Source organism: Salvia splendens, chromosome 3 (genome assembly GCF_004379255.2).
Source record: "Salvia splendens isolate huo1 chromosome 3, SspV2, whole genome shotgun sequence".
In the NCBI taxonomy this organism is placed as follows: Eukaryota; Viridiplantae; Streptophyta; class Magnoliopsida; order Lamiales; family Lamiaceae; genus Salvia; species Salvia splendens.
The window spans coordinates 17,916,571-17,941,054 of NC_056034.1; the positions used below are offsets into that span (position 1 = coordinate 17,916,571).

Consider the following 24,484-nt stretch of genomic DNA (forward strand, 5'->3'; position numbering starts at 1 on the left):
AGTGAGAGAGAAAGATTTTTCATCCAATCAGTTTGTAATCTTCCACAGAAATTGAATAAAAGATTCCTCATCGTTTTCTCATTGAGTTCTTGGTTTTCCTTCGTTAAACTCATTTCAATCAATTGTGTGTGTTGTCGATCTTGCTATTCGTTCTATTGTTGATCTTGACTGTGTTCGAGATCTGATCGCGTTACATCAGAGTTCACAAATTGGCACCGTCTGTGGGAACGGAAGAAGACGACACATTCGACAATGTCTACTGCGAAATTTGATGTTGAGCGTTTTACTGGCGAAAATGATTTTGGCCTTTGGAGATTGAAGATGAGAGCTGTTTTGATGCAGCAAGGGGTCTGGGATTATGTGAAATCCAAGACGGATAAGAAGGGAACGCAGGAGGCTGATGCGGCGAAAGCACAAGAAATGGAATACAAGGCTTATAGCTCCATCGTCTTGTGCCTGAGTGACAGGGTACTCAGGGAAGTCCAAAAGGAGGATGATGCCGCAGGGGTGTGGGAGAAATTGGAGAAGATTTATATGGAGAAGTCGATTTCGAACAGATTACACCTTAAGCAAAGGCTGTTCAATTTCAGATTCTCTGACTCCAAGAATCTTGGGGGTCAACTTGAAGAATTCAGAAAGTGTATAGACGATCTTGAAAGTGTGGATGATGCCATGAAGGATGAGGACAAGGCTTTGATGTTATTGAATGCTCTGCCTCCAAGCTTTGAGCAGTTTAAGGACTCAATACTACTGGGGAGAGATTCGAAGGTAACTTTGGAAGAGGTATCCTCTGCTTTAAAATTGAAGGGAACGCAGAAATCAAACGATAAACCTATTGATCAGGCTGCTGAGAGTCTGAGTGTTAGGGTAGCATCAAAGAAGCCTTTTAAATTCAAGAAACCCTCATCTCAGAAATGGAAGCCTCCAACCACAAAGGGTGCAGATCAGAAAGAGACCAGGAGCTGTTTCTGGTGTAAGAAACCAGGCCATATCAAACAAAACTGTTTTGCTTGGAAAAAGAAGCAAGCTGAGAATGACAGAGAGGAGGGTACAGCTGCTATCACTGAAGAAATTGAAGAAGCAAGAGCCCTAAATGTGGTTAAAAGCAGCCCAATTTCCAAGGTATGGATCATGGACTCTGGGTGCAGTTTCCATATGTCATCAAATATTGAATGGTTCTGGAATATGAGAGAGTCAGATGGCTCGGTTTTACTAGGAGATGATCATGTATGCGAAGTCAAGGGTGTGGGGGATATATGTTTGAGATTGGATGATGGATGTTTAAGAACACTAACAGATGTTAGATATATTCCATCTATTAAGAGAAACCTGATCTCCTTGGGCCTTCTTGAAAGGAAAAGGCTATAGGTTGACTCTATATGGTGGAGAGATGCTTGTGACAAAGAATGGCCAGATGATTATGAAAGCTATCAGAAACAATGTTCTTTACTACCTGAAGGCTGAAGCAATTAATGGATCAGTTCACTCAACTCAAGAATCCATCAATTGGCATGCAAGGCTAGGCCACATTGGAGAAACTGGAATAAGACAGCTTTTAAAACAAGGTGTGATTAAGATGCCTAAGTCTGAGACACCAGTGGATATAGGATCATGTGAAGAGTGCATCCTAGGCAAAAGTAAAAAGCAGCCATATGGAGAGGGAAAACATATATCAAAGGAGCCTCTCCAATATGTTCACAGTGACATTTGGGGCCCTGCACCAATAAACAACATTGGAGGAGGTAGATATTTTCTATCATTTGTTGATGACTTCTCAAGAAAGATATGGATAGTGATTATGAAAGAAAAATCAGAAACTTTTCAGAAATTTCAGCAATGGTGCACAGAGGTTGAACTGGAAAAGGAAAGGCCACTGAAATGCCTAAGAACTGACAATGGTTTAGAGTTCTTGTCCCATGAATTTGATGAGTTCTGCAAAAACAAAGGGATTAAGAGGCATAGAACAGTCCCTCACAACCCACAACAAAATGGAGTTGCTGAGAGGGCAAATAGAACTATCCTAGAGAAGGTAAGGTGTATGCTGATAGCTTCTGGTATGTCAAAGCCATTTTGGGCAGAAGCAGCTTCAACTGCCGTTGTTTTGATCAACAAGTCTCCATCAGCTGCTATAGAGAGTGAAACCCCGGATAGCAGATGGTATGGCAGTGCTGGGGATTACTCAAGGCTAAGGCCATTCGGGTGTAGAGCTTATGCTCATATAAAGCAGGACAAATTGGAGCCTAGGGCTCTCAGATGTGTCATGATCGGTTATCAGAAGGGAGTCAGGGGCTATAGGTTATGGTGTTGTGAGGAAGGGAACAAGAAAGTGGTGGTTAGTAGAGATGTAATCTTCAAAGAATCTGAAATGCCTTTCCTCAACAGAGATACTCAGAGAACTCATTTTGAGGTGGAGAACCTGAGAAAACCTACAGATGCAACTCAGACTCATCCAAGTCCTACATGTGAAGCCACTGGTGGTGGAACTACTGAAAGCCAAACTGAAGTCAGAACTCCGGAAAGAGTAATTGCAAGAGACAGAGCAAGAAGGAATATCAAGCTCCCTACCAGATTTAATGATTATGATATGATGCATTATGCTCTAGCAGTGGCTGAGGAGATGGATTATCATGAACCTTCCACCTATAAAGAAGCATTGAGGAGTCCAGAAAAGGATCAATGGTTGCTGGCTATGCAGGAAGAAATTGATAGCTTGTACAAAAATCACACATGGATATTGGTATTGAGACTTACTGACCAGAAAACAGTGGGTTGTAAGTGGATTTACAAGAAGAAAGTTGAAGCTTTCAACGACAACCAAATCAGATTCAAAGCTAGATTGGTGGCTAAGGGATTCACACAGAAAGAAGGGGTGGACTACAATGAGATTTTTTCACCTGTGGTTAAGCACAGTTCCATCAGAATTTTGCTGGCAATTGTTGCACAAAGAGATTGGGAATTAGAGCAACTTGATGTTAAAACAGCCTTTCTTCATGGAGAGCTTGAAGAAAAGATCTACATGGAACAACCACCTGGCTTCGTTCAACCAGGGGATGAGGGAAAGGTCTGTCTACTGAAGAGAAGCTTATATGGGCTGAAACAAAGTTCAAGGCAGTGGTATCTTAGATTTAATGAGTTCATGCAGAAGATTGGGTTTGAGAAATCTTTGTATGATCACTGTGTATTCATCAAGAGAAGAGATCAAGAAGCTGTGACATTGCTGTGTGACTCAAATAGTGCCATATGTTTATCGAAGCACCAGACATTCCATGAGAGGAGTAAGCATGTGGATGTCAAACTACATTTTGTGAGGGATGAAGCTGAAAAGGGCTCGGTGAAGATTGAAAAGGTGGCTACTGAGCACAATGCAGCTGATATGCTAACAAAGGTGTTACCAGGACTTAAGTTGAAGTATTGCATGGATTTGGTGAATCTGATTCAGCTGGAGTGATTGTGGAAGATGGATATGCTCTGTGGATTGTCCAGTTGTGTCCCAAGGTGGAGATTTGTTATGAGGATTGGGGCAAAACTGCACAATCAGTAAAGCTCGGTGATTGATTGCAGCTCGGTGTTAGCCGAGCTTAATCATGCTCGGCAGGGACTGATATGCTGTTCGGTGATTAGCCGAACTTGCTGGTGCTCGGCATTAGCCGAACTTAGTCGAGTTCGGTGTTGACCGTTGTTATTAACTGGTGCGTAGACAAACGTGAGCCGTCGGATGCGATTAGTTAGTTAGCTTAAATGACAGCCGTTGGATTTGTTTTGGTTGTTAGATTAGTGTTAGTCAAATAGAGTGCATAACCGAGCTGTGCAAGCAGAGTGAGAGAGAAAGATTTTTCATCCAATCAGTTTGTAATCTTCCACAGAAATTGAATAAAAGATTCCTCATCGTTTTCTCATTGAGTTCTTGGTTTTCCTTCGTTAAACTCATTTCAATCAATTGTGTGTGTTGTCGATCTTGCTATTCGTTCTATTGTTGATCTTGACTGTGTTCGAGATCTGATCGCGTTACATCAGAGTTCACAATTACACTTCTATATATATACACAATATTTTTTCTCTCATTTTATATAATTCGAATTATTTGAGTTCCTATACGTAGGTATACACAATTTTTTTTCTCATTTTATATAATTTGACCGAAAAGAAAAAAAATTCAATATTTATTGGTAGAAATTTGACAACCAAAACGTCCCGACATAAGCACACTCTTCATTCGTAGTAGTAGTATACTCATTAAAATATTATTGCTGCCCATTATTATTAGCATTATTTTTTGTGTTTTTATATTCATGTATCGCTTTCTCTGTCCACTCCCAGAATAAAACCCTAGCTTTCTCTTTTCTCTCCCTGAACGCTACATTTCGAAATCGGACGACAATGTCGACGCCGGAAGAAGCCGGAGTGACCGCTAATGCCACCACATCTTCGTACGCCGGTGGAGGAGTCGGAGGGAAGTTCCGGAAGAAGCCTTTTCGTCGACAAGCGACGCCGTACGACCGTCCCCCCACCGCCTTTCGTGATAACAACATTAATAGCAACGACAGTAGTAGCAGCTGGTTAACGAAGCTGGTCGTGGAGCCCGCCTCTAAGCTCATATCATATGGTGCTGACCGCTTTTTCGGTTCTGTCTTTCGTAGACGCCTCCCTCCTCAGCCACCAGGTTATATGCTTGTTCTGGTTTCTCAGAGTGTGTGATTGGTTTCTTTTTTGGGTTCCATTGGCCAAGTTTGTCAATTCCATGTTACCTTTATGTTCTTTCAATTTGGTATCTGATTTAGGGACGGGATATCGGTTGTTCATATTAATTGGCCATCAAATTCCGGAAAATGTTCCAAAATTGGCACTGAATTGTGTACCTTTTTGCATCTAATGCTGTAAACTGATTCATCGGCTGAAATGCTTTGTGTGTTGAAGCTCATTTATTATGTTCGCATCATGATTAATTAACGTACTCATCTTCTTTGAATCCGCCTCCAGCTAGTAATTGTGCTTTTTTTAGTCAATTCTTTGTTGTTTGTACATAAACATCAGGTGTAAATAGAGTTGCATTATCTCGAGATTCTTTGCCAAGTTTACAGATGAACTTCATTGCAGCTGTCACTGTCTTATAATGTCTACTTTTTGCATTTTGGTCTAATGTGCTTGATATCACGTGTTCTTGTGGCAATTGCATTTCTTAGCATGAGCACTGGACCACTTGAGCTGTGATATCTCACAATTTATCTGTTTTCTGATATAATTGACTAGTTCTTTGTATGATTTCTTAACATGCTTCGTCTAATGGTTTACCAGAGTCAAATGCTCAAGATGGTTTACCAGAGTCAAATTCTCAAGATGGTTTATCAGAGTCAAATTCCCAAGAGAGTGATGGGGATCAAGGGACTTGTCTTAATGTAAGATTTTGCATGGATTTCATTTTCCTTAGATTTATCTTGTGCCAATATAAGTTTGGATCGCTCCATTGTGTTATATTACTGTATACAGAATAGTTTCAACCTGTAATTGTTAATTAAAAATACTGTGGGGTGTAGTGATAGTGTGACTTCAGGAAGAATGATAAATTTCTCTAAGTTTAAAATAGTTTGTAACTTTTGTGGATTAGCACTTGTATGTGTACTTTTAGGGACAGTTTGATGTTTTGGTATATTTCCTTTAGTTGATGTCTTAGTGTTAATTAGGTAGGCTGAGAAGTATTCTAAAGTACATTCATGCTCACCAGATTATATTTCTCTTAAGGCCACTTTTAATTTGATGGAGATAACTTAATGTTCCTGAGGTATTAGGCCTCATTGGTAAATGTTTATTGAAAGTATACCATGTTACTCAGATCTGCATACAAATATTGGAAAATTTGGCATCAATCTGCACTGGATGTATCCATAAACATTTAGAAAATTTTGTTGAATAAATGCTTACTTATCTGTAGGTGTTAACATAAGGGTGGCCGCATCATATTATTGTTTTTAGTGCTCAGCTGGATAAATTCATAATGGTATCTATTTTTATGTAGTAGATTAAAAGACTAGTATTTGCTTTAGTCTCAAATTAAAGTGCCGATTTTCTTAGCAATTTGATCTCAGTGGTGTTTAATAGTGAGGTTAATGAATGCATAGAATTCTCGACTGATGAAGTTCCACAAAGTTATATACATTTTTATTCAACTTCTGGATAATAACCACTACGGTTTTGTTGATAGGTTCAGCTGTTCAAGTTTGATCCTTTTGACATCATATAGTATTATAGTCTTTTGGCTCTTATGTGAGGTGTTGGTTTAATACTAGTGGCTGGTGCCTTGCCAAAATCAGCCAATTTTCCATTTTGAATTAATCCTGTTCTAGTATATCCTATCTAATGCTTTTGACTTTCAGAATGTGCAACAATTGATCGATACTTTTGCTTTTTTATTGAAGAGTGATAGAGATGAACAAGAGCCCAGAATTGGTCAGTGCAGCCAGCCAATAAATAATTCTAGCAGCCATGGAGTGACAGTCACTGAGCTTGAGCATTTGTTGAAGCAAAAGACATTCACTAGGTAAAGGTCTTGGATGGATGCCCTCATTTATGCTTATGCGACTCAATATTTTGATACAGGAGCTTTCTACTTTATGGTAGTTCACTAACAATATTTCATTCTAGTATCTTCCAGTATGCTCTTGCATACTTGTTTTCCTACATCAGTAAATCGAGAGATATATCTTCTGACATGCATTTTTACGTTCACTCTTAATGCAAAATTGGTAAAGTATGAGAGAGAAAGAGATAGAGTGTGTAAAGTAGGAGAGAGAAAGGGAAAATGTGGACAAAGAAGGAGAGAGAGAGAGAGAGAATGTGAGTAATAAATTGGGAGTAACTTTTCATTTTTAGTATGGGACTAATTTTGGTGGACAGACGGAAATGAAAAGATGAGGCTATTTTTTGTGGATGGAGGGAGTATTATTTTACTGCTCATTTTATGACACCATTACAACACTGTATTCCTTGGACATATTTTGACAATTGACAGTTGATATCAAGTGCTGTAGTCGAGCAATTGTTGATATTTTTTGTTTGTACATTAATATGAAACACTCCTTTCGATATCACGATTTTAACATCCAATTTCTAACGTTCATGTTGCCTGATGTGTTACTCTGTTTTCTGTTGATGCCGTGTATGCGAATAATAATTAATCCCAGATGGTGAGTTTCATCAAAGGTTGGACATTATAATTAATGTGTCATTACATTGACCACTTGCTTGTTGACTTTGAAGTTGGTTTATGCAGGTCTGAGATTTCCTATCTGGCAGAACTTTTGCAGTCACGAGCTGCAGAAGTGTCTCCTGGGGATGCAAGCCGAATCAATGTAGTGTCTGTTTTAGATTCTAGCAGGCAAAAAGAATTTGGAAGCGGTATATCAGAAGGAAACAAGAATGATGGGATTGAGTCATCGGCTATAGTGCTTACTCCTATAAACAATTCAAAAGTAAGATAAACTGTGTCAGATCTAGTCATGCCCACTTATATTGTGGTCCTCCCAATTTCCAAGAGCTGAATAAATTATTATTATCTATTAAAATGTCATCAGGTGCTTGGGAATGATATTGTTTCTCCAGCTGAACTTGCTAAGTCTTACATGGGAAGTAGGACGTCACAAGTTTCTCAATCATTGCTGGGAATGCGCAATCAACTTGGTAACGATGGCACATGGTTGCTTGCTGATGCACTTAATCCTCCAAAGTCACCTATTGTGTCACTGGCTAGGAGAAGTTCTGTTGGCTTGAGTGCTGCAGAAAATGTTTATATAACCCCACTATCCCGTGGCAGATCGGCTATCTACACCATGGCTCGCACTCCATACTCAAGAGTTCATCCAACTTCCATATCGAAGGTTCACCTATACTATTTTATTACAAAATAATTCTTTTATGTTTCTATGGCTCTCTCTTCCATAATGCTCTATTCGTTTCAGAGAAGTGGAATCAACAGTAGGGGTTTTGCTGGGCCATCAACATCAACGTCATCCCTTTCTCCACTGGAGAATGATGGAAAATATGACTTGCGGCTGGGGGTAAGTGTGGATAATGACTTCTTTTTAATTTTGAAGATCGGACTTTACTATTCTTGTAAGAAGTCGTCAGCTGTTCTCATGGTTCCTATTTTGCTTGCCAGACCTTAAAGCGTAGAAGTTCAGTGTTGGATGCTGAGATTGGCTCTGTTGGTCCTATTCGCAGAATCAGACAGAAATCCGATTTATTGGCATCTAGATTTCATCACAATGCTCATGGAGTGGGAGTTGGCTCGCATGCAAAGCAGAAGCCTCAAATGAATGGGGACAAAAGGAACAAGACCTTGAAAAATAGTGGAGAAAATGAGAATGAGAGTGTCCCAAGAACCAGTTATGCTCATATTCCTTCCAAGTCTAAAGAAGTTGCTGCCAAAATATTGCAGCAACTTGAAAAGATCAGCCCAAAGGAAAAATCTCCAGGATCAAAGTTAGTGGCAATGCAGGAGAACTCATATTTAAAGTTGTTCTCGAGTAGGCTCCCCGGACAGGCCCTCTGGAGCATGGAGGATGTAGGCACTTCAAAGATGCTATTGAATGCCCAAGATGATCTTAAGTCTGTGAATCTGACCAATAACACACTGCCTGATGTTCACGAGTCTTCTCCCCAACAGCAAGGGAAAACAGAAGGGAATAATCCCAATGATTCCTTTATTCCTTCTGGCAGATGGAACTCTGTTCTGAACAATGATTCTGCAGTGTCCTTGAAGGCTTCTACTTCTGGCCTTGGAGCTGGTGATTCTGTTGTGAAGAATGGATCATCCCTACCTCAAAAGAAGAGAGCTTTAAGGATGAGTATAGAAGAGGTACACATTGTTTAGTTCTGGTTTTATGGACGCATGCCATATATATCTGTCTTGCCCATATTTAAATTATATCTGTCAATGTTTGCATTTGTTTACAGTACTAAAGCTGGTGCAGTATATTTTATTTTCTGAAGATTGCAATCTGCTGGCTCTAATCTCTATTCAGAGCTGGCTTGTACACATCTTGTATATTATCTGTTTTTCTTACATCTTTTCACTAAAATATCTATCAATACAATTAAGTAACTAGTTTAATAGTTCTCTCTTATATATCCATCGCTGTATCTTGCCAATGTATTCATTGTGGTGGAATTTTCTAGGGTTCCTTGGAGCTTGCTGATGCAGAGCGCAATGGACGTGCATCTAGGTCTTTATCCAATAATAAAGGGCCTTTTGAGTACTTGCACACCAAACCTGCTGGAGATGCCAGAACCACTTTCAAGTCGGAAGATAACTCATCTATGGGACTTAGTTCGAGGAGTACAAGCGAACTTACCTCTGGGGCTGTCACATTTGAAAAGGGGACTAGTGTCATTGCCATCCCTGCATCAGAAGGAAAAAATTCTGCTGCTTCACAATCTCAAATTCTTACTTCATCAGTTCCTGCATTTGATAAGGCTAAGGAAGCAAATAGTTCTAATTTTTTCAGCTTCAGCTCTAAAGCTGCTGATAATTCTCCTTCATTTCCTTCTGGATCCACCAAAAGGGCTGAATCCGCTGAAAGATCAAGCAGGTTAGTTGTTTTGTATGATTTGCATCAAATGTCAAGTTTTTGCGATTGTCTTCCATCTTAATATTTTAAATGCATGTTCAGCTTGGCCAATACTTCGATGTCAGTTGGCTCTAAAGTCGGAACTTTTGATTCAGAGACAGGGCTTCATATGAAGCCTGGTAAAGTGGTAGATACTAATGGAAAATGTGATGATGGTTCTTCTGCGGCGTTAACTGGGCCACTTGTTTCAAGATCTTCTCCACTATCTTTTCCTGCAGCTTCGTTTGGTGATATGCATTCGACATCCACGGGTAGTGCTCCCCCGTTTACCCCTTTGACCAGTTCTGCTAACTTTCTCCCCACTGGTGGCAGTACCAGCACAGCAGTCCCCTTTAGTGGAAGCATTTTTGGAGGTGCAGAAAAATCTCTAGGTTCAGGTGGACCTCTTTTCAAATTTGTTTCTTCTGTAGATCCGCCAACTACAGTATCAGTAGCACCGGAAACTAGCATCTCAGAGACAGCTGATCAGAGAGCCAAAATTGACATAAATCCAAATTCTGGAACCTCAAGTACCTCATATTCTACTGTTGCAGCAGCAACAACTGGCTCTACTAATAGCATTTTTAAGCTTGGTTCTTCTTTAAATAATTCAACGGGAAGCAGTCTTCAAAATTCCAACTTTGCTATTGCCACAAAATCTCCAGTTTTTGGTGCTGGTACCATCTTACAGGGCACATCACCAGAGTCTGTTCCATCTGCATTAGTTCCAGCACATAACATGAATACTGACTCTTATCTTGGTTCAGTGCCAACTCCGAGCATCAGTATTGGTTTTAGTTCTTTGACTTCCACATCAAATACCACCTCTCTTGTCCCTGATGTTGGGCCAACACCGAGTTTATTCAAATTCGGTGCAACTTCGGCTGCTGTTTCAGAAGGATCTACAGTTAGCTCCAGTGCTAGTGCAACTTCTAGCCCATTCAGTTTTGGTTCATCTTCTTCAACCACTACAGTCTGTTCAAACAGTGCTCCCGCCACACCAGTATTCAGTTTTGGTGGTACCACAGTTTCTTCTGAACCGATTAATACAACTAGCTCTTTCAGCAGTTACACATCTGGTATATTCAGTTTTGGAGGCAGTCCTGTTTCCTCCTCGACAGCCCACACAGTTAGCTCCTCTGGTATGGCTTCTAATATCTTTGGTTCCGGTTGTCAAAGCAAAAATTCCCCATTATTTGGTTCTCCACCCCAATCCTCGGGATTTTTATTCTCTGCTTCTGCAAATGCTGCACCACCCATGGCTTTCAATTCATCCAGTGGTACTTCGTCGGGTCCGATATTCTCATTCACTAGCGTATCTGCTTCTTCGCCTGTGCTTGGTGGTGGTTTTGCAGCCTCTCCTGGGAATAACGATAAGATGAATGCAGAAGACAGCATGACTGAGGATCCAGTGCCGTCATCTTCACCTACTCCTGTATTTGGCCAAGCATCTGCTTCCCCTGCCACACCTACCTTTGCATTTGGATCGGCTGCTCCACCACAAAACAATCCGTTCATGTTCAACAGCCAGCAAAATCAAGTACCTCTACAGAGCCCGTCTTCCTTCCAGGCATCAGGCAGTGTAGAATTCAATGCTGGAGGCAGCTTTTCACTGGGAAGCGCGGGAGGTGACAAGTCAAAGCGGAAGATTGTGAAAGTAAGTAGATTGAAGAATCGGAAGAAGTGAAGATGTACACAATGGTATTAATGAGGTTAGTGGTTGGATTTTACTGAATCCCGAGTCAATATAATGAGTCAATCAGCTGGTCTTTACAGGGCAGCATTACAACATACCTGCCTGATTGTAATAGATCTGTTTTTCCTTGTTAGTAGTATAGCAAAATTTTGATAGGCAACTAGTGTTACAGTTTGTCCGTTCTAGGAATAGTGGTGGTAAGCTTCATGTGTTGAGCTTTGTAATTGTGTAATTGACTTGGCTTCGAGTGTATCATAATGGAAAAATATTCAGTTGTCATAGCCTATAAGCCAAACCCTTCCCGTGTTCTATATTTTGTGGATGTGATAGTAAATACTCCTCCGCCCCACTCTACTACAGAGACATTTCTTTTCGGCACAAGATTTAAGAAAAATTGTTTTAGATGAGTTGAGTAAAAGGAGAATAAAGTAGAAAGGAAAAAAGGTAGAGAGATGAAGAGAGAGTAAAGTAAAAGAGAGTAAAATATTTTTTACCAAAAAAGGAATTGACTTAGCTATAGTGGGACAATCCAAAAAGGAATACGACTTAACTATAGAGGGACAGAGGGGAGAGGGAGTACTAAATACTACATACTACATCCGTTTATAAAAAATAAACATAGTTGCATTAAAGTAAGAGAGAAGGAAACAAAGTAGATAAGTAGTGTTAGGTGATTGTGTGGTTCGTATTAGTAGTATTTAAATGTTGAGAACTTTTCATATTTAGAAATTGGTTAAGTTTTGGCAGGTGGTTCAAAATGGTTAACGTGGTCTATTTTTTTAGACAGACGGTCAGTATATCTATATAGTAGTCACGCCCAACTTGGAATACAGTATGGTGGTGTTCGGTTAGCAAAATAAAATAATACCAAGATATAATCTAGGATTGAGTTGTTAGATTATTTTAGTCATGTGGGGTTAGCTATGACTAATTATCCCATGATTATCCATCTAGGATTGAGTTGTAGGGTTGAATCTTATGAACCAAACACACTACAAATTTAATCTCGATTACAATCTTGCAAACCGAACACCCCGTATATGTACATATTTTGCAATTTGTGTTTTTGCAATTTGTGTCGTGTCCTGTTGCTTACATATTATTGATGTGATTATGTAATTTGTATGTACGGTCGCATATATCTAAAATTTTAAATTGCACTACATGAAAGTATGACATTCCATGGGTACTTCATACTTGTCTCCAGGTTCGCCAACAACTCAATTTATTTACGAAAAAAATATTTTTGTAATATTAGAAAATAACACGAATTGCTGATTGGACGATATTTTTAATGTAAATTAAAGTAACAGTACTTGTAAATGATTTAAATTACTTGAAAGCTATTCGAGGCTTGGCTCAAGGAAAGTTTGTTCGAGCACACGGTAGTGTTCATGGGTGAATTTGTTATGTTATTTAGTGATTTTAGTTTGACAATATTCTTTCTTAATATAATTGGTGGGGATTGTTATATTGCTAGCTCAATACTTAATTGTTATCTGCAATTAAATAATAACTCTTAGATATTAAAATCAAGGGCCTAGATCATCATCCCCGTAATGTCAATACTATAAAAAAACGTCAATAACGGTATTAAGTTCAATTTACAACAAATTACTTGTAACTAACTTTTGAAAAATATCTCATAACTTTAAAACACATATAACTTTTTCGATTTAAATTATTTTTTCGCACGACATATATCAAATTAAAGATAATTTCATAAGGATTATAACGAGATCTTACTTGCATATGTTCCGATGTAAAAATTTGAAAAAAATTTAAAAAAATTTCAATTTTTTCGTACAGCAACAAGCAACAAATGTCAACGTAGTATATAAAATATGTAAATATAATACCTATAGAATGTCATTCTTAAAGCAATGTGTTGACATTCTCAAAGCATTGTGTTGATATTTTCAAAACACTATATTGACATTTTCATCCAAAACCCTAATTTAGTAGTTTTTTTTTTATCTTTTTCGATTTAATTAATAAAAATAAAAATTAAACGTGGCGAATTTTAGACTATTAGATTTCTAAAATTCTATAATTTTTAATTAGTTATAGTTAGCAACTAGAGAATGAGTTAGCAATTGATCACTCTCAATTTTATTAAATACTGCTCCATCTAACTAACTTAACTATTGTGAATAAAATAATTATGTTTAAAAGAAAGTTATATTGAAAATTCGAAGTGCGATACGGCGACGTTCTGAGAACTGTAGATGCTTCTAAGATTTAAAGCAGCAGGGTAGGGCATTTGTGAGCGATTGCGAGAGAGAGTAAAGCCGCGATGAGATGGAGGAAGGCTCTAGTGTGCGCCGCGCAGCGACTAGTGTCGCGACCGTTTTCGTCGACGGCGTCGTACACTGTCAATTCAATTATCCTACGCTCCCTCAAAGATCACTATCTCGAGGTCTCCAAGATGACTCCACCTCCGGTAACCAATTTTTCTCTCTACTTTTTTTTTTGTATTCCTGCTAGTTATTGCTGATTGAATACGACGAATCATACATTCACTTCAATTTTTCTTAACATTTTTACCAAATAGCCTCAAGTTACAGTTAGTTAGAATTAGAAAGACGAGGTGTTGTTTGTAGGTTTAAATATGTGTTCCAGTTAATGAACTTTTAGGGTTGAATCGGCTGGGAACTACCTATGAGGGTTATGAAGTGCATTGGCTTATCCACAAATTACTTTTTAAATGCATAATGGATCAAGACATTACAGGTCCACCAAAGATTTCTTTCATGCTTGTAAGCAGATGAATCTAAAACTTTGGGACATAGTAGTATAATCTAATTCTATTGGACTGCTCATATTTGTTTGTGTTTTTCTGAAATCCTACTAAAGTTCTTCATGAGATGATGTTCACCTGTAGATACCTTTTTGGCTTACTTATTCTAGTTAGATTTTCATATTTCTCAGAAGATTAGCCCACCTTCTCCATACCAAGTTGTAAAGGGGGCACTTGATACTGGGGGCCCTGTTCTCAGGCGCGTGTTTGGAGATGAGGTTGTCAATGTATCAGTTATGAGAATGGTTGACATTATTCCAGGAGGTTCTGCTGATGATTATGGCAATGACAACATTAATCAGTTATTTGTTCATGTTGACATTGCTAAGCCAGGGCAGCAAGATTCTCTGCATTTACTTTGTGGAATGTATCCGGATGCTCTTGGGATTCATTCTGTTTCACTCAGACCAAAAGCAGAGTCTGGAGGGTTCCTTGCAGTTCCATCTAAATATCATGGCCCAGTCTTTGAGTAAGTGAATTTTCTCCCTACAAGTTACAAGCTTTTATCTGTTGTGATATTAGGGATGAGTTACAGGCTTTTACCATCAGCCATTTTGATTTGAGTTATCTGCAAATACCCAAAGATTAGCTTCTGAATATGAATTGTAGTGATACGAAAGTGACAGGATGTCAAAGGTATCATAACATAAATTTGTCACTTCACTTGGACTTGGTATCTTAAATTGTTAATACACTTGAATTGTCTGATGAAACAAATACTATTATTAGAATACATGATTTTTTTATTAGGGGGTAGCTTTTTATAGAACTGATGGTTTGGAATTTTATCATTGCTAGAAGTGGATTTGCATTATGACACACGTATCATTTTCATGAACAGTTTCTCAATTGATGAGTGTATTTTTTGATCAATTGACAGAGATGTAGATGAAAAGATTCGAGATGCTCTCCATAGTTATATTGAAGAGCGTGGAATAAACGAGAGCCTATTTCCATTTCTGCAAGCTTGGCTTTATGTGAAGGATCACCGCAATCTCCTGCGATGGTTCAAAACTGTTGGCACTTTTGTCAATGACAGCCACCAAGGAACCCTACAGGCATAAAGAATTTATCAGTGGTCTTCTCAACTTTTGTCAATTTGCTTCTTGAAATTACACCAAATCTGAAAAGAAAATATATTATGGGCAGCTAGCTAGCTCTTTATCTTTTGATGTGGACCTGGTTAGTAGTATTTCTTTTGTATCAAAATCGTTTTGATTTGAAGGTATCATTTCTCTGTGGTTGGCATATGGCTTTAGCATATTCATATAACTGTTCTGATTTATGTGATAGTGGGTGCTCAATTAACAAGATATTATGTGGTTGATGACTTGATGTGTATACTACTATGTATTTCACATCATGTTCCGTGAGTGGAACTATTTGCGCTGACTTTTTAAATTCCAATAAGTATTTGTTATCCATTTGCCATTAATGTGCAAAATGTTGAAGTGTGCTGTGTCAGATGATAGATAGTGTTATTTTATTGTTTCTTTGTGAATATATGATGTCCATTTAATATGAGAATAAAATCATTTTGACTTATCATAATTCAATAATACCAATAATAAAATCATTAAGACTTATCATAATTCAATAATACCAAAGATCATAGGGTTCGTTTGGTTTATAGAAATAGAATTTGGAATTGGAATTGAAAAAATTATATTTTTACAATTCCATTCCAAATCCTTTATTAAGGAAAATAAATTAATTATTAAAAAATTAAATTTAAATGAATTGTGCATACACACATTCTATAGTGCACACATACTTCACGTACTCATTAAATGCATAGACTGCAAAATGGAGTACATTAGATACATTAAACCACACATAATACACTCATTGGGGAGTGATCAATTGCTAATTCACTCTCTAGTTACTAACTACACTAATATAAGACCATAGAATTTTAGAAATGTAGTGGTCTAAAATTTGTCACGTGTAATTTTCATTTTTATTAATTAAATTGAAAAAGATAAAAAAACTACAAAGTTAGGGTTTTGGATGAAAATGTCAATATAGTGTTTTGAAAATATCAACACAATGCTTTGAGAATGTCAACACATTGCTAATGTCAACACATTATTTTAAGAATGACATTCTACATGTATTATATTTATATATTTTATATACTATGTTAACATTTGTTGCTGTACGAAAAAATTGATTTTTTTTGAAATTTCTTTCAAATTTGGACATCGGAACATATGCAAGTGAGATCTCGTTAGAATCCTTATGAAATTATCTTTAATTTGATATATGTTGTGCGAAAAAATAATTTAAATCGAGAAAGATATTTTTTAAAAGTTAATTACAACTAATTTGTTGTAAATTAACCTTAATACCCTTATTGATGTTTTTTTGTTCATCGTATTGACATTCCGGGGCTGATGATCTGTGCCCTTGATCTGAATATCTAAGGGCTATTATTTAATTGCAGTTAGCAATTAAGTATTGTGTTAGCAATAGCATCCGCAACGCGTCTCTTATCCGTCTCGGTCTCGTCTCAGCGAGACGGATAAGAGACGGCGTTGCAGCCTTCCATCTCGGTCTCGTCTCGGAGGGACGGCTGGCGAGACAGCTCGCCACGCGCCAGCGCCACGTGGCGAGCTCCGGTTCGTCCGTGACGCCCACTCACCGGCCCGCGAGTGGGCATCGTTTTTATCCGAAAAATGTTTTTTTTTATAATTTTTTTTAAAAAATTCAGGAAAAATTCGAAAATTTAAAAAAATACACCAAAAAATATACTAGCCGTTTATAGCCGTTTTTGCAAATTTTTAATTTTTTTTAATTTTTAAGCCCCCAATCACTTCTATAAATATCAAATCATTCCCACAAATTAATCCACCATAAAAAAACTCTCTATTCTCACTCAAACACTCTACATTCTTCATGTCAACACATTATTCTTCTCCCAAATTTAATTCATTCATGGATCCATTTGAGCAAATGTGTTGAATAAAAAAATCAAACACCCTGAATTTTCAAGTATCGTTGGAATCCACAGACTAAAAGTTCGTCGGAGCTCTCTCCTAAATTCGAAATAAAATCTTTCACCTCCCCAAGTCTATCGCTGCGAATTTTTGTTGCCTCGAGCTTTGATCCCACAGAATAAGACGTCGCAACTGATGATATCTTCTTTTGCTTCTTTGAGTTTTGAGATTTTGAATTTAGAGAGAATCAAGCGGCAGATTTTAAATTATGTATTTTTTTAGGATTTTATTAATGTGGTTTTTTATTTTTTTAGAATTTTAAGTTGTAATTTTATTTTATTTAATGAAGTGTGTTTTTATTAATTGAATTTGTTGGAAATAAAAATAAAAAATAAAATTGAATGAATAGTTAAGGGATGAGATGATTAAGAGATGAAAGGTTGCATGTGTTGTCTCTTAGTTAAGAGATGGTGTGAAAAGTACAGTGGGGCCCATAAATAATTAAGAGATGAGACGGTTAAGAGACGGATAAGAGAGAGAGTTGCAGATGGCCTAACACTCCCCATACTCATTAAATACACACACTACACATTGTACTGAACACAATTTATACATACTACATACACTAAAACATACACTATATAAATTATACACGTGAAAATCTTTTTAGTTTTCTTCCTTTTTTATGTTTCCCTTATGCCATTTTCTATTTTCTATTTTCATTATGTTTTTTCTATGTTATATTTTATATCTTTCTATTATTACTCACGCCTTCAGCGATTGGGAGACCATGATCAACACACTGGGCGGTTCCAGTGCGTCGACGCCGGGGGTACCAACCACCCAACTTTGACGTTGATGCATATGCCCGTCCCTCCGCCCCGCGGTATTCGCAGGGATTATCCCAGATCCGGGAGGATTTTCCCGTTGATCCAACGCCGGGAGTAGGCCGAGGCGGTGGAGGTGGGCGAGGCGGTGGAGGTGGATGAGGTGGTGTACAACCCCAGGCGGGCGAGGACGAGGACGAGGAGGAAGAAGAGGAAGAGGAAGAGGAAGAGGAAGAGGAAGAGGAAGAGGATCTAGGCCGGCATCCGTACAGCAACCAGGAAATGCTGGCGGTGTACAACGCTTGGATCACCGTCTCGTACGATCCCATCGTCGGGAATCAACAACCCTGGAAGTGTTTCTGGGAAAAGGTCTGTGAGGTCTACCACCAGATAAAGCCGAAAGGCTCCCGCAAGCGCAAATACAAAATGCTCTGCTCTCACTTTGACCGAGTCGACCGACAGGTCAAAAAATTCTGCGGCCTCTACTCGGCCGAAGCGGCGCGCTACCAAAGCGGCGCCACTGCAACCGACATTTTAACGTCCGCTTTGCACGCCTACTACCAGAACACCCGTCAACAATTCAGATATGTTGATGTTTGGCAGGCCGTGAAGGACGAGGAACGGTTGGCCGGCGGTTTCCGCTCCAGCTCGGGCTAAAACTCGAAGCGCACGAAGCATACGGCGAGTGGTCAATACTCGTCTGGTGGTGACACCACTAAGGGCATCAGCCCACATGAGGCTGAATCGCAGGAGTTTGCGGGTACGGTCGGCGATGCTGGAGGATCCAGTCGTGGGCGCCGTCGGCCGCAAGGGACGAAGGCGGCGAAAGTGGCTAGAGCGAGGAAGGGCCGAGGCGAATCAAGCCAGGCGGCCTCGGGATCAGACTCGCGGGGAGGCTCGGACACACTTATGGTGGCGTACATGACCGCCACAATGGCGGACACTTCCCGCTTCTCGCACGCCCAATTCGCGGTCTGGTGGAACGGAATTGTGCATATGGCAACACAACTTGGCCTTCCGACTCCCCCTCAACCTCGACCCCCTCCGGAGGATGATTAGCCGGCGGAGTAGTTTTTAAATTTTCTTTAAATTTGTATTTTAAATTATGTTGTGTGTTTTTTTATGTTGTGTTTTTTTAATAAAGTGTGTTAGTTTTAATTTAATTGGGTTGGAAAAAAAATAAAAAATGAAATTGAATGAATAGTAATTTAAGGGACGGAATAAGGGACGGAGCGTTGCAGGTTCCGTCCCTTAGTTAAGGGATGAAGGAATAAAGTACAGTAGAGCCCTCAAATAGTAGTCAAATAGTAGTTAAGGGACGGAATAAGGGACGGTATAGAGACAGCGTAGTGGATGACCTCGTAGTATTGTATCTAATTTTAATCAAATGTCAATAATCAAACAAGGGCAAGTGGCCAATAAATCAACGTCAATCAAATAAGACTCATTTTGATGGATGGATGTAAATGCTGAGACTATGTTCTAATGGACTGAGGGCATTAGCAGTGGGGCGCCCTAAGGCGCGCCCTATGGCGCGCCACGTCATCAGTTTTATCCTCCTTCCCCTCACCTGCAGTGGGGCGCCCTATGGCGCGCCACATCATCATTTTATTGTTTTGTTTAATTAATTTAAATATTTTCAAATAACAAGTAACGAGTAAATAAAAAACGTCTAAATAACAAATGGCGACGCATTAATAAAAAAAAGTTACACCATACAACTTACAAAAAAAAAACAACTAAGTCGGTGCAATTCCCAACTTCCGACGCAGCTCATCGATTAATGCCCGGAGATATTCGGCTTCGTCGGGATCGGTACACTTCTTGAGGGCCTTGTGCGTCTGCAATAACGTACTCGCCATCGACGTTGTTGCCAACGACTCAAACGCGGTGGCCGTCTGGGTCGGGAGCGTTTCCGGGAACGAAGATGGGTTTGCAGCGGTCGAGGATGAGGTCGCGGCCGCCTTCCCCTTGGCCTTCGCAGCCTTGACGCCGGGAGGACACCGGTGTGCCGGAACTCTATTCATCCACGTACGTCCGGTTGAGGTCAACCGGGTGATTGCCGCTGCCGCTGCTCGTGTAATCACCAGCTTCGGTGGTCTTCATCCTCTTCGGCGCACCAGTGTGCAGAATTCCACCTTGGAACTTCTGCTTGTCCCTCAAGAGCGCCCAGATGGCCTCGTGCTTGAAGTCGCCGTACATCGACCGGTACGACAACAACGCTTTAGCGCGCACGTCGCTCAAGCTCTCGCCGCTCCCCTGTGCCCGCGTGAACTTCTCGAACTCCGCCGCGTACAAGTTCACTTGCTTCTTCACTTGATCCCAGTGCTTGCGGAGTTACTCACGTTTGCTCTTGTACGCGGTCGGCGGCTTGGCCTCATTGTAGAGGCCGGCGATGCGCTCCCAGTAATCGACCTGCCTCTGGTTGTTCGCGAAAATCGAGTCTTCCGATATATCTACCCAACACCGGGCCAAAATGAGGGTTTCGTCGTCGGTGTAGTTCGTACGGCCGGGGGCGTACTCATCGCAATTTCCGGGAGGTGGCAACTTCTGCGCCCGCTGCCGGTTTCGCTTCTTTTTGGCTGGGGCGGAAGCGGTCGCGGCGGGTTCGGGATCGGCCGCTGCGGCATCACGGCGGGAGGGAGCGCTTGGTCGGTTTGGAGACGGCTCCATGTCAAACAACCCGTACGATTCCGTACTGAAATCGGGATCGTACTGGGTGTCGGCGTCGAACGAACGATATTCGCCGGGTTCTGTACCTGGCCAACGCGCCTCTCCGCTAAACATAGGACTATTGGGACTTGAATCCATTTCGTAGTAATTATGTAAATGTAATAAGTTTCGAAAGTGAAATCGTGAAATGAAATTACAAATGAACTCTATTTATAAAAAAACGAAACCGCGTGCCATCGTCCGCGTCGATTGTCCGCGTAGCCCACAGTGGGCCGACGATGGCGCGGACGATGCCATCATCCGCGCTATACTCCGCGCCCTTAGTATAGGGCGCGACGATCGTCCGCGGCCGCGCGGACGATGCGCGCCATCGGGCGTGCCATCGTCCGCCCCATTGCGGATGGCCTGAGGGAGTACCAATTTTCATTATTGACATATTAGTTCATCTTAATATCTTATCACTCCTTATCCAAAAAGAATTCTTATTTATTGAGTACGATGTTACTTTAACAACTTTAAATTTTTTGCAAATGAGTTTAAAAAAGGGATACATATTGCTTAAGGCGAATTGCAATTTCTAAGCCATCGATGACATACCCAAGCATGAAAAGAATAGTTTTCGATGACGACAACATTCACGACATGCAATTTGATTACTTTAGTTGGTGTCATGAGAACGCCAATGGAGAAGGAAGTAACAAAAAATGATACCACCAGAGTTGGAAAACAATAAAAATATTTTTCAATATTTCCAATTCCACGAATTTCAATTTCTAGATCCACCCTCAACACATGCTTATGCACGCGAAGTGCGGAGGTGGCACGTGCACAACAACATGCTTATCAGATAAGGACAAGGCATCGTGCTTAAGTCATCCGTTGAGACCAAGGACGGAAATAGAAATCTAAATAAGCCGGTGTTGAAATTTTAAAAATAATAAAAATATATATTTAAAATATTATTTCAAAAATCTTATATAAATTTATAAAATGATAAAGCACAAATAAATAATGAATTTCAAATGCAAAAATACTCTTATATGTGATAATAGTTATTCTAATTATGAAGTTTAGTCAAATTTAGTAAGTCCTATAACATTGATTAGAATATTACATCACAAAATTTCAAATTTTCTCAATTATTATCACATTAGTATAAAAAATATCTTCATTTTCTGACTTTATTTACGTGAATGAGACAATTGAGAACAATCTAAATTTCATGATTTAATATTTTGACATATTAACCAAAACTAGACAAAATTTTATGCTTTAAATAACTATTAGTAACATTTTTATACTAAAACATAGTAGTAAATATTAAACATAATGCAAGATAAATAGCACACGACATTATTCCTCAAAATAAAAAGAGTATATTCCTACATCTCTAGAAAAAAAATGAGTAATTAAAATGTACTCCTATTTCTCAACTTAAGATGCTGCCATTGCCCTAAAATTATGAGGCCCCACCCTTTTAATTATTGTAATTATAATTAAGGATATTTAAATTCTATTTGGACTTAATAATTAATTAATAATGTGCACGTAAGTTTTACTAAAAGTATGCGTTCGAGCAGGCGAATGTTTAATGTTCATTGCACGATTTTGAAAAGAAAATAAAAATGACTTGTATGTACTCTATACGTTGGGTTGGTACATAAATAAATTATTATGGGCCAAGTGAATCCTCAAAGCACATTAGAATTTAAATGTCATTTATGATTCATCAGATCTATAATGTCATGATTAAAATTACTCTTTTTTAATTACTCTTTCTAAGAGTCAACCGTGCAATTACTCTTTCTCATTGCAAAGTGTTTGTGCGAGAGACGCCTCTCTAGTCTCTTACTTTTGGATAAATTTCATAAAAACACAGATTCTTCCAACACGAAGTTATCGTGGCTCCAAAGGAAATAAACCACAGTTTTGAATAGGGGAAGCACAAATTATTCTGGATGCACATTCACTTTATATTTAAGTTTAAAGTTTAAATTTAAACCTATTAGAGCATCTCCAATGGCGGCGTCAGCGTAAGCACGCCGATTTTTCACGGACGCCGGTGCTGACGCCGAACCATTGCAGCCGGCGTCAGCGAAACCGGCGTCAAAATCGGCTCGCCTACGGCGATTCTTGGACTGACACCGACTCTCACGGTGCCATTGTAGGCCCTGAATCGGCGTCAGACCGGCGTCAGAATTTTATTTTTTTTATAAATTTTTCGAAACACTATATATACGCGCTTTGGACGTCATTTTCATTCGCACCACTTGTATTAACGAGTAGTGATTGTTGGACGGCGGCGAGGAGTGATTTTTTGGTATTTTTTTAAAATTAATGTACTTTTTTATAAATTATTGTACTTTTTTAAAAATTTTAATATTATTATTCAATTTTCCTGTATTTGTCTCGTAAATTAAATTCCGTATGTTGCTACGATTGTAAATTAAATTATATAATTGTTATTAGTGATGTGGATAGGCTATGAGAGGGCTATGAGAGGGCTATTACATGTCCAGTTGCATGTCCAGATTATGTGGCAGAAGGATTTTAGTCCAGATGATGTGGCAGTGGGAAGGCTATGGGAGGGCTATTGCATGTCCAGAACCATTGGAGATGCTCTTAATCACAGGTCATTTTAATGGAGGCATAAAAATAGGCATGTCAAATCGGGTACCCGATCCGAAAATTTCGGGTACCCGATCCTGATTTTCTCAAAATCTAATACCTGATACCCGATCCGAAAATTATTTCAGGTACCTGGATACCCGAGTCGGGTATCCAGTCCCAAAAAATTAGGTATCCAGTCCCAATTTTGGATTTTTATTTTACTTTTTTTTAATTATTTTTTTAAGAAAACTAACTACAGACTTTTAGAAATACAACTTGTAGTTTGAATTTTGATACAAACTTGAAGTAGTTTGAAGTTAAGAGAAAAAAACTACTAAAATTTAAATATTTAATTTTTAAAATAATAGAATAAATAAATAATTTATTAAATTTTAAAATAAAATTAGAAAATCGGGTAATTTGGGTATACCCGATCGGGTATCGGGTTAGGGTAACCCGATACCCAATAATCCAAAAATCCTATACCCGAACCCGATCCCGAAACTCGAAAAATCGAATATCGGATATCCAATTATCCGATATTTCGGGTTTGGATATCGGGTATCCAATACCCAATATCCATTTTGACACCTCTACATAAAAATATGTAGGCAGCCAAAAATATATAAGGTAAAGTCAGCAAGTATAATAATGGATTGGTCGATTTTCAATTTTGGGTAATTATAATGTATATAATTGCACGTACATAATTGAACTTGTTAAAAATATTTTATATTGAAAATTAATTTTTATATTTTAATTGATTTAAAATAATTTTCATACTAATCATTTTGTAATACTTCAAAAAAGTTTAAAATTTTAACTTAAATATTTGTAAAATTAAGAAAAAAATATATTTTTATTAAATATTATTTAATTAATTCGAATCAAGATCGAAATCATGTTACAATTTAACATAAAATTTCTATATCACTTCTTTCTTATTGCTACATACTAATAATACAACAAATAACAAAACTAGGTTTTTATTAAATTCAATCAAATTTTAAATTTTAAGAATATTATGTATATGTACAATTTATGTACATTTATCTTTTCTCTTCTAGTATTTTTTTAGTCAAAAAGAAATTTTGATTTTGGGGTCCCTTTTATGCCTACAAATTACAAATAGCACGAATTATGAGGGCCACTTTAAGTTGATTTTTTTTAAAATGATTTATCCCAGGTAGTTTTTTCTTTACATTTCGGTGGAAAACGTTGTTAAGGCGCCCCAATATCGAACTACTTTTGCAAAATTTATAAGTTAGTCAAGGTTTAAAGACAATCAGCTGAAAACAATAATCAACCTGCTATTGTAGAATTACGAACGACAACTTCTT

General features: G+C 38.6%; 2 protein-coding genes across 2 annotated transcripts; both read left to right on the plus strand.

Annotated features, from left to right (window-relative positions):
* The first annotated feature begins 4,292 nt into the window (after nt 1-4,292).
* On the plus strand, nt 4,293-11,584 carry LOC121795316 (nuclear pore complex protein NUP1-like). Its single transcript, XM_042193838.1, has 9 exons — nt 4,293-4,660; nt 5,293-5,393; nt 6,411-6,532; nt 7,265-7,463; nt 7,566-7,868; nt 7,950-8,048; nt 8,150-8,848; nt 9,169-9,581; nt 9,663-11,584. Exons 1-9 carry the CDS (start codon nt 4,378-4,380, stop codon nt 11,284-11,286), a joined length of 3,843 nt encoding a protein of 1,280 aa, XP_042049772.1. The 5' UTR covers nt 4,293-4,377; the 3' UTR covers nt 11,287-11,584.
* A 1,972-nt stretch (nt 11,585-13,556) lies between these two features.
* LOC121793537 (mitochondrial acidic protein MAM33) lies at nt 13,557-15,343 on the plus strand. Its single transcript, XM_042191561.1, has 3 exons — nt 13,557-13,738; nt 14,227-14,564; nt 14,976-15,343. The coding sequence occupies exons 1-3, from the start codon at nt 13,592-13,594 to the stop codon at nt 15,157-15,159; spliced, it is 669 nt and encodes a 222-aa protein (XP_042047495.1). The 5' UTR covers nt 13,557-13,591; the 3' UTR covers nt 15,160-15,343.
* The last annotated feature ends 9,141 nt before the right edge of the window (nt 15,344-24,484 follow it).

Coding starts and splice junctions, on each gene's coding strand:
- LOC121793537 (XM_042191561.1), top strand. CDS start 13,592: ATGAGATGGAGGAAGGCTCTAGTGTGCGCCGCGCAGCGACTAGTGTCG. Junction 13,739..14,226: donor CCAAGATGACTCCACCTCCG/GTAACCAATTTT, acceptor CATATTTCTCAG/AAGATTAGCCCACCTTCTCC. Junction 14,565..14,975: donor TATCATGGCCCAGTCTTTGA/GTAAGTGAATTT, acceptor ATCAATTGACAG/AGATGTAGATGAAAAGATTC.
- LOC121795316 (XM_042193838.1), top strand. CDS start 4,378: ATGTCGACGCCGGAAGAAGCCGGAGTGACCGCTAATGCCACCACATCT. Junction 4,661..5,292: donor CCTCCCTCCTCAGCCACCAG/GTTATATGCTTG, acceptor ATGGTTTACCAG/AGTCAAATGCTCAAGATGGT. Junction 7,464..7,565: donor CTCCTATAAACAATTCAAAA/GTAAGATAAACT, acceptor AAATGTCATCAG/GTGCTTGGGAATGATATTGT.